This window comes from Piliocolobus tephrosceles, chromosome 1 (genome assembly GCF_002776525.5).
Source record: "Piliocolobus tephrosceles isolate RC106 chromosome 1, ASM277652v3, whole genome shotgun sequence".
Lineage (NCBI taxonomy): Eukaryota > Metazoa > Chordata > Mammalia > Primates > Cercopithecidae > Piliocolobus > Piliocolobus tephrosceles.
The window spans coordinates 200,201,964-200,215,126 of NC_045434.1; the positions used below are offsets into that span (position 1 = coordinate 200,201,964).

A 13,163-nucleotide genomic window follows, 5' to 3' on the forward strand; every position below is an offset into this window, starting at 1 on the left:
TCCCCATTGCCGCTCTCATGCCCATTGACACATGGGAGTGATGGGTTCTATGGAAGGTGAGCATCCAAGGGGAAAAGCAGCATTCAGTTCACGACAAGTCTGCTGTCTAACAGAAGCAGCGTATGAACTCTCTGCTCCAATAATGAGCTCCCCAACTGCAGTACTCTGACCAGATCTCCTTAGAGAATCTGGATCACAAGCTGCATCCTTCATGAGAATCAGTCAATTGTCACATCCTGGATACAAGATATGATCTGCAAGCCAGCAACCCAGGCATCAGGGAAGATCAAATGGAGAGTAGGTCAGGGGTTAGGGGAAGAGGTCCCAGTGGCACCTGAGGTCACCTGGTAGGCCTTGTTGCAGATCCCGCAGCTGAAGGGCTTCCCTCCAACGTGGGTGACCATGTGCCGCTCCAGCATGGACGGGGCACTGAAGATCTTCCCACACGTGGGGCAGGGGTGGTACTCTTTGGAGTGCACCTCATGGATGTGCTTCCGGTGATCCTGAAGAGTGGGGAAACTCATCCTGCACTTCTTGCAGTCATAAGGATCTTCTATGTCTGGTTTCATGGGACATCCATGAGAGGAAGAGGTGGAGAGGAAATGAAAACACCACAGGCAGCCATCAGTGAAACACTGGTTGTTGTGTACAGCAACAAATGTGAAGACTCTGCTTCGGTAACAGGCAGGGTCACAGACTCCAAGGATCAGAAATCAGTGTAGGAGTCACCTGACTATCCCTACCTTCATCCCAGGAGGTGGGCTTCCTCCAGGGTTTCGAGATTAACTATCTCTGCAGCATCATGTAGTTCATCTCCATTCCTCATTTTACATCTTACAAGTTAAATTACACTTTACCACTTTCCAGGGAGTTTCACCCTGGCTCGTCCTGTTTGCAGTGGGCATTCTGGAGTTTTCTAATTCTCTGTAGAGGATTTCCAGCACACTCCCCAGAGCATCACTAATTCCTTTGTCATCAACAGCACAAGTGGAGGGATGCTTCCTTTCTCCTCACTCACTTTAGATTTAACAATAAAAACATTAGCATAATGAGTGCTCTATGACAGGCATATTCTAAGTGCTTTATGTAAATTAATTCATTTAATCCTTCCAATAACTCTATGAGGAGGTTCTATTATCATCCCTATTTTACAGATTAGGAAAATCAAGGTTTAGAGTGGTAAGGCATATCTTGCCCATGGGTACAATTAAGAAATGGCTGAACTGAGTAACAATCCCATCTCTCACTCCCAAATCCATGCTCTGTCTGAGAGCTACATGCTTAATTGGATATGCCAACTCTTCAGTGAGACCCCCAAAATAAAAACTAGTAGTGATGAAGAATACATTTGCCATCCTATAGCAGGAAACTTTGGTCTTTTTCTTAAAGCAACAGAAATCAAAATGTTTTAATAAAATCCTTTGCTCACAAGCCAATCTTTTAAGTGCATTGATTCAGATTAATTCAGGAATTCTGACATGCAGCAGCATCACTAACTAGTTTCCCTGTGGACATGAGCTCTTGAAATCTCAGTTTTACACCGTCTTCTAAGACACTTTGATGCAGCTTTCCATAAGCAACAATGTGGTTCTATGAAACAGGCAAGAAATGGGAAAGGGGGGCCTGGATGCTAGGCCTGCCATGGATGATACAGTTTAGGGTATGGCAAAGTATTCTTGGTCTTCTCCCTTCTGAAAGTTAATAATGTCTTCCCCTTTCCTGATGCCCATTGTATTGCTACTGCGAAAGGAAGACTAAAGCAGAAGGTCATTAAAGAGGTCAAGAGGACATCAAAATTGTGGCGCTGGATCCAAGCCAAATCTCATCTGGAAGCCTACTGAAACTGGATTTTTTTGGACAGCCTTGTAAACTCCTTGGAGGGAAAGAGCCACACTTTATTTCCCCTGCATCACCCAGGGTCTAGCCACATGCTGGGCACATAGGAGCTTTGGCAAAGTCCTCGCTGGCTGGCTGACGACAGACTTGGATGTGTTTACATAAAGCACACTTGTGAGACACTGTATCTGCCAACAGCTAGAAACTGGTGTGTGGGAAGAGGGGTGGGGAGGGAAGAAGAGTATGTGAGATGCATGGCATGCAAAAAAGACAAGCTTTGATGGTGACAAATGGCATCTGAGAGGGTTGCCCCTGTCACCAATAATAATAATATCTGGCATTACTGAGCATTTTCTATGTGTCAGGCGTGGAGTGTCATGCTTTACATGTGATCTCATTCAATTCTAATTACAATCCAAGGTGGTGGCATTATTATTTGCTCTAGTTTACAGAAGGGGCATAAGAGGCTTAGAATGGTAAATAAATTTGTTTAAGGCCTCAAGGAAAGTAAGCGTCAGGGTCAAGATTCAAGTCTGAGCCTGTGTGATTCCAGACTCCAAGCTCTTAACTCCCCTGCTGTGCTGTGCTGATTACACTCCTGCTGCAATAAGAGAGGCTGAAGAAAATGTGATGTGGCCAGCCAAATGCCATGATGGTGATTTCCCGATGGTGTAATGAGGAATCACAGAATTTCTTTGTCCTTCCTTCCTCTGTGTGTGTGTATATATGTGTGTGTGTGCCCATGCACACAAGCATGCTGAATACAAGTGTGTTTTTGTCTGTGTCAGTTCTCACAGAACGGGAGAAAGACAGGGGCAGACCCCACCAACTGTGTGAAATACAACGGCACTCGGAAGAGAATGCTGGGCAGGAGGTTTTGAAGGGAACATAACCAAGGCCCACTCACGATGGTAGACATTAACTCAGAAAGTGTCTGGACTGCTCCTACGGGAAAAGGCAGATGGAAGATAGACTCATGGAAATATTCCAGTGCTCTGTGAGCCAATCAGTTATAGAGGCTTTTTCCTTCAAACAGAATTTGCCTCTGTTGGACAAATGGTGCCGGGTAGGCTAAAAAGGAAGACAGGGAAGCAGCCTGGCCAGAGAGAAGTAAGTGTCATATGAGAAACCTTAAAATGAGATTCTTCCTGAACTAGGAATGAGGGACTCTGGGTTTTGCAGGGGAACAGGTAAGGGGAAGACACTGAACGGAGCTCGGGTCTGATGGATTGACACCTCTGCTGCAATTGTGACAAGCTTTCCCAGTGCCAGGCTGGTATCAAGGGCTTGAGATTCACAGCCTCAGTACATACTGTGAAAGGTATGCAGATGGATGGAGAGGCCATTGGCTTGCCGGAAGCCCTTGCCACAGTCCCTGCAGACATAGGGCTTGTCCCCGGTGTGGGTCCTCACGTGGCGGGACAGCTCAATGGACTGGGCAAACACAGCATCACAGTACTGGCACGCATACATTTTCCCTGCAAACACACAGGAGCTTATTAGAGTCAGCACTAAACATTTATGGCATTGCTACAAACAAAATCTAATTCTACAGCACGTATCAGGGAAATATCATCTGGTGGATGACATTAAAACATCAGGCAGTCTGCAATACGCTGGGTGAGATCTGAGCTGTCTCGTCACATGGCACCTCACAAACACAGCCGATCACACAGAAGGTGCGAGTGTGGTTGGACAAAGGAAGAAGGATGGAGTTCTCGCCGCACAAGACAAGCCATCTGTTCATCAGTCACCGCAAGTATGAAAGAGCGTACTCTATTCCCACAACCAGATACAACCCCGTGCCCAGAAATTAGTGGGTTTGGATCCCCTCGCAACATACACAGTGTGGACTTGCAACTGCACACAAAGGTGAGAGACGTGGATACAGAGAAGAATGAAAGCCTTCTTTCAGTCACTTGCTATAAAGTTATTATGTATCCCTCGGTTTCTCTATTTTCACATGCACATAATGAGGAAATAATGACCAGACTGCCAAAGATTGTTAGAAAATGTGGGTAAGGAGCAAATCTGGAGAACTGGCATTTGTGAGAAATGCTAGACCAATTGAACCTCCAAGCTCCCTTATGGGCCAAGAGAGCAAACAGGGCAATCGGTGAGGCAAGGCTCCAGAACCCCGGATCCCAGGTCTACCACAACTAGGGCAAGCAGCCTCATTTTCAGTGTTTATGTATTGGGCTGCAAAATAAGATTTTGTCAGGGAAAAAAGGGTTCCTTGAATGGAGAGGTGAAATTATTGAGGAGCCTGGGGCATAGTCCTTGACGTTCTCAATCCTCAGTTTCTAGATGATCTCTCAGTGCCTCATACACCATCTGTAATGGATGCCTCCTGTAGTATAGCTCCAGCTCGCATCTTTCCCCAGAACTCCAGATCCGTATGGCCAACTCCCCACTGTTCTGCTCTCCACCTGGATGTCTAGTAGGTATCTCCAATCATCAAATAGGCCACTATTTGTGGTAATTTGTTACAGCAGCAGAATAAACTAACACACTTCACAGAAAAACCAAAAGTCCTCATCTGTTTTGGGAACCCAAAACAGAGCTCCCAATGCTCTATCCCCAGCACCCCCACAGCCACCACCCACACACTCCCCCATCTCAGTAAATGGCAGCATCACTCAGGTGCTCATGGCAAAGCCCCAAAGCCTTCAGTTCCTTTACTTCCTTTCTTTCCTTCACATCCCACATCCAATCCACCATTAGTCTTGTTACCTCCATTTTCAAAAATATATCCTAAAACTTGAACGTTCTTTACAACCCCCACTAACACAACTCTAGTTGAAAACTATATCATCTCTACACTGGATGGCTCTAATAGCTTTCTGTTTCCCTCTTGCCCTACTATAGCTTATTGTCTGGAGTGGCCAGGATTAACTTCTGAAAATGTAAGTTAGATCCTACCACTCATTCTCTGCTCAAAATCCTTCTATGGCTTCATGTGGTAAGCGGGATAATGGGCCCCGAAGATGTCCATGTCCTAATTCCTGAAACCTGTGTGTATGTTACCATACATGGCAAAAGGACTTTGTGAATGTGACTGGATGAAGGATCTTGTGATGGGGGGCTGTCTGGATTATCCAGGTGGGCCCAGTGTAATCGCAGGGGTCCTCATAAGAGGGAGGAAGAGTAGTCAGAAAAGGAGGCATGGCGATGGAGGCAGAGGTTGGGGTGATGTGGCCAAGAGCCAGGGAATGCGGGCAACCTCCAGGGGCTGGAAAGGCAAGGAATGAGATCTGCCCTAGAGCCTCCAGGAGGAACTCTGCTGAAAGCTTGAATTTAGCCTCACGAGATCCATCCTGGATTGCTATCTTCCAGAATGGTAAAAGAATATATTTGGGTTGTTTTAGGCCAGTATTTGTGGTAATTTGTTACAATAGCAGGATAAACTAACACACTTCACATAAAAACCGAAAGTCCTCACCCTGGCTTGTAAGACCCTCCAAGGTCCAGCCTTTGCTAGCATCTCTGGCCTTATTGCTTAATGCTCTTCCTCGTTGACTCTGCTTTAGCCCCTTCTAAGCTCTCTCTGGTCTGTCGTGCAGGTAAAGCTCATTTCCACTGGGGAGGTGCTCTGCACTTAGGATGCTCTCCTTCTAGGTCTTCCACTGGCTCCATTTCTCACTTTGTTTAGGTTTCTCCACAAATGCCATCTCGCAGAGGCCTTCTCTGATGATACAAATAGTGTTCCCCAAGCCCTGTCCCCTCACTGTGTACCCTGCTTTATGCTTCTTCATAGCAATAACTGCTATCTAAATTTATACTATATATTTGTTTATTGTCAGTTTTACCCAGTGGGATGTAAGTCCCATGACAGGGGAGCGTATATTTACAATACCCCATGCCTGAAAGAGTGCTTATGAAATTCATTCACTCAGCAAATATCGGTTGAGGGCCTACTTTTGCCAAGTACTAGTCTAAGTCCCATGGATGCAGCAGTGGGAAAAGAAAAATTAACAGTTTGCCCCTCATGACTCTTGCATTCTAACAGGGAAGACAAAGCAGAAATAAAGTAAATTACTAAAGTAGATACTATATCATATGAGAAGCACTATGGGAGAAAAATACTGCATGGAAACCTAGGGTGGGGTGCTGAGACCTTACAGAGGGTGGCCAGGAAGGGACTCACCGAGAAGCTAAGTATGAGTAAGGTCTCAAAGGAGGTGATGAAGTGAAGCATGAGGTGTCTGACGGGAAGTGTTCCCAGCAAAAGGAAGGGTAAGAATAAAGGTCCTGGAGCAGGTGCCTGCAGGCCTGAAGGCTGGCCAGAAAGCTAAAATGTATAGGCCTAAGAGATGAAGTCAGAGAGGAATCAGGAACCTTAATCACGGAGGGCCTGAGAGGCTCTCTCAAGGACTCTGCATTTCACAACTGACTGGGACAAAAAGCCATTGAAGAGTTTGGAGCAGAGAAGTGACCTGATAGAGTTTATTTATTTTTTAAGTATCAAGAGAAATGGTGAGAGCAAGACCAGCTTTGAGGCTACTGTGACAGTCCAGGTCAAACAATGATTGCATTATAATTTACACGTAAGTGCTCTAAACCATACGTAGACTCCTCCAAGAAGTCTTCCCTGACAATGCACCTCCTCCTCCCCTCCAACTGGACTAGAGACCCCTTCTCCATCCTTCCTCATCATGCTGGTGTTATTCCACATCATTCAGCTGAGAATCTGCATTGTAACGGGCACTACACTCCCCTCCCCTTGCCCCCTTCAGGCCACAAGCTGTGGGCACACAGGAACCCCAGCTCAGCTACTCAGCTATCTGCCACTGCCTGATCCACAGTAGGTACACAGTCAGGGTCTTTCTCATGCTTGAACTCGACCTCAAAGCTCAAAGAATTTTATGTAAATTCTCTCTAACTTTTAATGGCAAAAACCGCAATGACTTTTCCACAAACCTAATACAAAGTCATAGGAGGTTAGCCAGCCTCTTTCAGAAGCTCTCCCAGTAAGCAGTTTACATGTCTATGCACAGAGCTATTCCCAGTCATCTGTTTGCCTAGAGGTTGTGCACTGTTATTTTATTTTATTTTATTTATTTATTTTTTGAGACAGAGTCTCACTCTGTCACCAGGCTGGAGTGCAGTGGTGCAATCTTGGCTTACTGCAAGCTCCACCTCCCAGGTTCACACCATTCTCCTGCCTCAGCCTCCTGAGTAGCTGGGACTACATGTGCTCGCCACCATGCCTGGCTAATTTTTTGCATTTTTTAGTAGAGATGGGGTTTCACTGTGTTAGCTAGGATGGTCTCGATCTCCTGACCTTGTGATCTGCCCGCCTCGGCCTTATTTTTTTTGATACTTAACTTTTGTGGGTACACAGTAGGTGTATATATTCATGAGGTACATGCGATGTTGTGATACAGGCAAGCAATATGAAATAAGTGCATCATGGAGAATGCGAGATCCATCCCCTCCAGCATTTACCCTCTGTGTAATACATAATCCAAATCACACTCTTTACTTAAAATGTACAATTAAGTTATTATTGACTATAGTCACCTTGTTGTGCTATCAAATTGTTTTGTTTTTGAGATCTATATCACACCTAATCCAAATGGGGTTTAGGCAGTTCACAGTAAAGTCTGCGGGAGAAATGAACTGCACCCCACCTTACCTTCCGAGTGCTTCTTCTTGGTGTGATAGGCCAGGGCGGAGGCCTGGGTGAAGGTCATGAGGCAGTGCTTGCACATGAATGGGCGGTCCCCGGTGTGAAGGCGAAGGTGGTTCTTCAGGGTGGAATTGGCTGCAAACTTCGCCCCACACTCTTCACAGGAGAAAGGCTTCTCATCGAAGTGCTCTGTCAGCTTGTGGTACTGCATGCCTAGGGAAGCCACGCACACCAGAGGCCAGAAGAGATGCTACTAATTAGTGTTAGGAATCTCGCACAGGATGCCAAGAGCACAGGCCAGGCCTCCGGAGGAAGCACAGCACGAAGCCCAGGGCGCCAGGCCACACTTATGCCCACTGCACACAGCCACGCTGCTCTCTGCCCACCAACTGGCATCTCCAAAGTCACCTGGCCTCATTCCTGGATGGAATCCCTTCTCTCTCTTAAATAGGACCCTGACACCCAGAACTAGGGAAACTCAACTTGCTTTTATATTTCATTAGGTTTATACAAATTCTAGGACAAGGGAAAACCATTCTGACTATACATCCCATGATTTCCACGACTCTTGTTTGTTACCAAGAAACAAGTGGCACATGGAAACATGAGCCAGGTATTAAGTAGCTGGTTATCACTGTAAACAGTAAGAGCTACAAGTGACTGTGTGCTCGCTCTATTACAGGCAGTGCACTGGTGTTTAGCTCTGTTACCTTAAGCCTTCATAACAATCCAACAAAGTAAGCGGCATCAGGGTGCTGCTTTAATAGATTTGGGGAAATCAAAGCTAAGGGGGCTGATTCCAAAGCCCATGCTCTTCTCAAAATATTACCCTGCATCCATAGGAACCTGCTCTATTTTCTAAGCCCACCCACAGCCCTCACTGCACACAACAAAGGGCAAGGCCTGAAATCCAAACTATAAAACCCACAGTTATCATCCTCTGTTCCTTTGCCTTCTTGAACGTACCTGAGGCATGCGCAAATTCTCTCCCACAGAGGTCACATGTCACTGGAAGCCTCTTCTTCTTCTTCTTGGGTGCGTCGGGCTCTCCACCTGCACCATGGGCCTCCAGCTGATGTTTGTCCAGCTCTTTCTTGGAATCCTTGGTCTCCCTGCACTCCTTACACTGCACCTGTTTGCTCTTGGCCACCCGGCAGCGCTTCATGTGCACCTTCAGGCGGCAGTAGAAATGGAAGCTTTTGTCGCAGGCCTTACAGACGAAGTTCTTCTTGGCAGGGTCTGGGGACGCAGAAGCCTCTTTCTCTTGCCGTCCTGGCAAGGAACCAGTCTCTCCTTGATCATTCTGTTCCCCAGGCTGGCTGTCTTCTTTGGCTGCCTTTTCATCTTCTTTGTTGTTGGCTTCAAGGTGAAATTTATTACTCACCTTCCACGTTTCCTTCTCTCCATCTTCCTTAGTAAGGACATCTGCACGAGAGAGACAGCTCGTGGCTCTGCAAACCCTGTTTCTATTTTGCTTTATAACATTTCTAACACAAAGGAGACTAGAGACTACTTGAGATCCTCAAAACCCTCTGAAGTAATATCATTGTCCTCTTTACTTTCCAATAAACACAAAGAACATTTTCCCTCTATGCTTCACAGGTATTGACAGCGTATAAAATGAATACGTAACTTAAGGTTGTGATAAACTCTGATACGAACTGCTGCCTCTTTCTTCAGGAAACAACCAGGGGTGCTGACAGGAACCCCCTTCCCACCCGGCCTGTTCCTTACCAATGTATGCTAACTCCTGCATGACAGGCTGCAGGCCTGGAAAAGATTTGTGGACACTGCACAGGAGGTGGCATATTTCAATGGCCGAGACTGATTTTTCCACGGCTCTGCTCAGCACTGCTCTCAGGGAAGCTTCAGGGCTGGTTGTCTCAGAGGAAATGCTCAGAATCTAAATGAATACCAGGAGACAAAGGTGTGGGGTTAATCTCAGCAGATTTTCTCCATGGTTTTCAACTTAAAAAAAAAAAAAAAAAAAAGCTAATCCCAGGAAGGCACTGCTCTATTTATAAGCAGTTTATACATCGCCTTGTGATAAATGTAGTGGACAGCTCTGTTTGCCAAAGAACAGGAAAACTAACAAAACAAAACAAAAAAAGAAGCATGTATCCAGATAAATGTGCAAATACAAAGAAGATATATGCAGGGAAGCATAAAGCATTTTCTGTAAGAAATAGCTTATCGGAAACTAGGAGTCTCCCAGAGACCTTTTCTGGATTTTAATACTAAAAGCTTGAAAAGCTATAAGATTTGGTCATCGGTGTGTCTGTCTTGAAAATCAGAGTAAGTTTTTATAATTGTCTCAGTGTCTGGAAGTAATTCTGCATGACCAGTGGCTTCGTATTTTTAGATACTTAGATATACCCATTTAAACGTCATTTTCTTTCACAAAGAAACTCAGCGTTTTAAAGAAGGTTCAAATAGAAGCTTTAAAGTGGCCAAGAATATTATTTCAAAGCCGTCGTCCTCTTTCAGAATGTTAGAGCTATCAGTAGAAAGAGTCGGTACACTGAGAAAATAAAGCTAAACCATCCACAGATGGCCAAATGGAATTTTCATTTTGGAAGATATTTTATTTCTGCTCTTTTCAAGTCTATCTAAATAAACCTGATGTCCCTGGAGGCAGGCATGAGACTAATTAGTGAGGCTAAAACTGATCAACTGCAGAAACCCCATTTCTGAAGTTGTGGCATGCTGGAGAGAGTCTAACAGATGAATCTCTCCTCTGAAGCCCCACAGAAATGTGTGCCATCTTCTTCCCATCTGAGTCAGACCAACATGTGGCTGTCACCTGCATAGAGACAGTCAGAAACCCGCCCTCCTGCACACCTTCCACACCTACCGGAATCAAAAGGGCACTACATTTGAATCTGTAGTTTAACTTCATGTTCCTTTCTTGTTCTTCTCCACTCAAGACGCACATGATCCTGGGCTGGACACCCATGAGTTCCCCCAGTCCCCACCCGGTATTCCTGGGATGCTGGCCACATCGTGTGAAGCCTTACAGAAAATGAGCTGGCATTATTTGCTACCCCATATGGGCAAAAGCTTTGTTCTATCTATGTTTATTTTGGCTCTTTATAGAAGCCAGAATAGAACATGTAATAAGACCAGTTTTACTTTCCTTCATCTGAGAGAAGCTGCTTCTTAGAACAGGTAAGAGAACAGTATCAGGGCTCCAGGGGATACCAGGTTTAGACAAATGGAATAAATTGGTTTGAGTCATAGGAACCCAGGTTCAAATCCTGACATCATCTCCTCCCTGCCGGAGCATTTTAGACAGGTAACTTAACCGCTTGGGGCCTGAGAACCCTTGTCTATAAAATGTGGTAACATCACCTACCATGTAGAGCTGGAAGGATTAAAAGAGCAAACGTGTTAGGAAGCATTAGCCTAGCATGGGGTACAGATATTGGTTCCAGCCAGGCATGGTGGCTCACGCCTGTAATCCCAGCACTTTGGGGAAGCTGAGGTGGGTGAATTACTTGAGGCCAGGAGTTCGAGACCAGCCTGGCCAACATGGTGAAACCCCGTCTCCACTAAAAATACAAAAAGTTAGCAGGACATGGTGGTGCACACCTGTAATCTCAGATACTTGGGAGGCTGAGGCAGGAGAATCGCTTGAACCCGGAAGGCAGAGGTTGCCATGAGCCAAGATCGTGCCACTGCACTGCAGCCTGGGCGACAGAGCGAGACTCTGTCTCAAAAGCAAAAAAGAAAAAAAAAGAAGGAAAACAACCCAATCAGATATTGGTTCCTCCCTTAGGAATGAAGACAGTCCCAGGCAACAACCGTAAAACTCTCCGGCATTTTGCTTTTTATTCCCACCACACCTCTTTCACAGTCTCTGCCAGGTGCTCCTCCTCCGAGGTAAAGAACTTGCACTCAATCTTCTGTTGGATGGCCTCCAAGATCAAGTGGTTATGCTTCAGGATTGTTTCTAAAGTGGCACGTTCTGGGGTGGTCACTGAAAAAAAGGGGGATCAAAAACTCATTAGTCAAACAGTGAGCACCGTTTTTTCCTTCACCCTTCCTCCACTCAACTCTTCATAATGAAAACACATTTCCCCTATCTCCAGTCTGAGGCTGGCAGCAGGGAAAATGGCAAACAGCACTGTAATCAGAGTATAACGAATGTAAGTTTAAGATAATTACTGCATCTATTTTTTAAAAGGTTTACAAACTCTTGCGTCCTTGAACGAAAATGCCAGTCCTTACTTCTAATAGTAGGGATGTGGGTGACTACCGTAAGAGAGCTCTTCCTATTTTCTAGGAAGCCTGACAGCCATCTCTAGTGGGGGCAAAACCCCTCCAGAGGTCAGGTAACTTACCTGCCCGGAAGAAAGCGTCAGCACCAGGCTCCCTTCGTATTTCCTCCATGAGCAGGTCCAATGGGCAGGTCTTTGTCTCCTGAACCACCAGCAGCAGTTGCCAAACGGCTGTGGCAGAGAGAGTCTGCTTTTCTAGAACTGCTGATATCAGGGAATTGAAACCACCTGAACCAGAGTCACGTTTCACAAGTTTCTCCATGACCTTCAAGATGTAACACAAATGCTCACCTAAGAGACTCTCCAGCCACTGGCCCAGCTGCAGAGCTGCAAGTCTAGGTATTGGGTTACAGTGAACATGTTTGGGGAAGGAGTTTTTCAACATTCTCACCTCTCTCAATCTGAGATTTCTTATACATGTCAAGGTTCTTCATTTGTCCTTTTGAATGCCCTTCCTTATTACCACAGAAATTAGAACTATTCTGTTACTCCACCTTATAAACTGAGTTACCTTCTATTTCTCCTCCACTTAGCAATTCTCAACATGGCTACATATGTAATATTTACAGAAAATATAAATGTATATGTGGGTGTTCATATTTTTTCCTTCTTTCTCATTTTACCCTCCCCTCCCTCTGTTTCTCTCCCTGTCTTACCTCTCTTTCTCCAGGGGCTAAACTTGTCATGTGTGAGATCATCTTTAATAAAATCTGGTTGTCTGTGAAAATCTCAGAAAGGTTTTCGTGATAGCGTCTCAATAGCTCAGTCCCATAATCATCAGGGCTTGGTTGGACTGTAAGGATATTAGCAAAACAATAATGTTTGATGCAACAAAACCTTCTACAGAAGACTCCAGGATACTACCAATGAGAGAGGAAGATAGCAATCAGCACAACAGCTCAGTGTCCTCTGCAGAGCCCTGGCTTGGGGCCTCATATGTTCAGAGCTCCTCTGCCTACCCTTAATCGCTTGGTGCTTCAGGGTCATAAAGCCATTAACACTTTGAAAGTCAGTGCCTGGTGGCAGGAGCTAGCAATTGCTCACCAGGGGGTTAATTAGAAGGCTGTACTTGTAAGAGATTCAGATGCGCAGATTCAAGGGGGGCGGTGCTTGTCAAGCCTGAGGTAGAGGATCCGTGTGGCGATCCTAAAGACAAGCACGAATCAAGGCTGTGTGTGTGAAGCTGACCCGTGGTTTTTCTACTAGGTGCCCTTTGGGCCAATTTGTTAGGTTCTCTAAGAGGTCATATTTACCTGAAAGTTAAGAAAAATTGAAACTATCAGGCATTTCTCTTAGCTTTGCAGATATTTAAAAATATACTCTCTTCTTTAGCTCAGTAACTCCACTTCTGGAACCTTAAGAAATTATCTGAGGGTCTTTGTCTATGTACAAAGGCAACTGTCAAAGCATAATCT

The 13,163-nt window shown here is 45.4% G+C and overlaps 1 protein-coding gene across 7 annotated transcripts in view; it reads right to left on the reverse strand.

Moving 5' to 3' along the window:
• ZBTB40 (zinc finger and BTB domain containing 40) overlaps window positions 1-13,163 on the reverse strand; it is a 78,272-nt gene that overhangs the window by 10,161 nt on the left and 54,948 nt on the right. For all 7 annotated transcript variants that reach the window (XM_023219719.2, XM_023219722.2, XM_023219718.2 and 4 more), the window contains 8 exons: window positions 12,405-12,541; window positions 11,812-12,013; window positions 11,314-11,447; window positions 9,203-9,371; window positions 8,435-8,893; window positions 7,475-7,681; window positions 3,150-3,314; window positions 345-559 (listed from right to left, as the gene is read on the reverse strand). In XM_023219719.2, coding sequence (XP_023075487.1) covers window positions 345-559; window positions 3,150-3,314; window positions 7,475-7,681; window positions 8,435-8,893; window positions 9,203-9,371; window positions 11,314-11,447; window positions 11,812-12,013; window positions 12,405-12,541 — 1,688 coding nt within the window. The remainder of the gene's footprint in view (window positions 1-344; window positions 560-3,149; window positions 3,315-7,474; window positions 7,682-8,434; window positions 8,894-9,202; window positions 9,372-11,313; window positions 11,448-11,811; window positions 12,014-12,404; window positions 12,542-13,163) is intronic.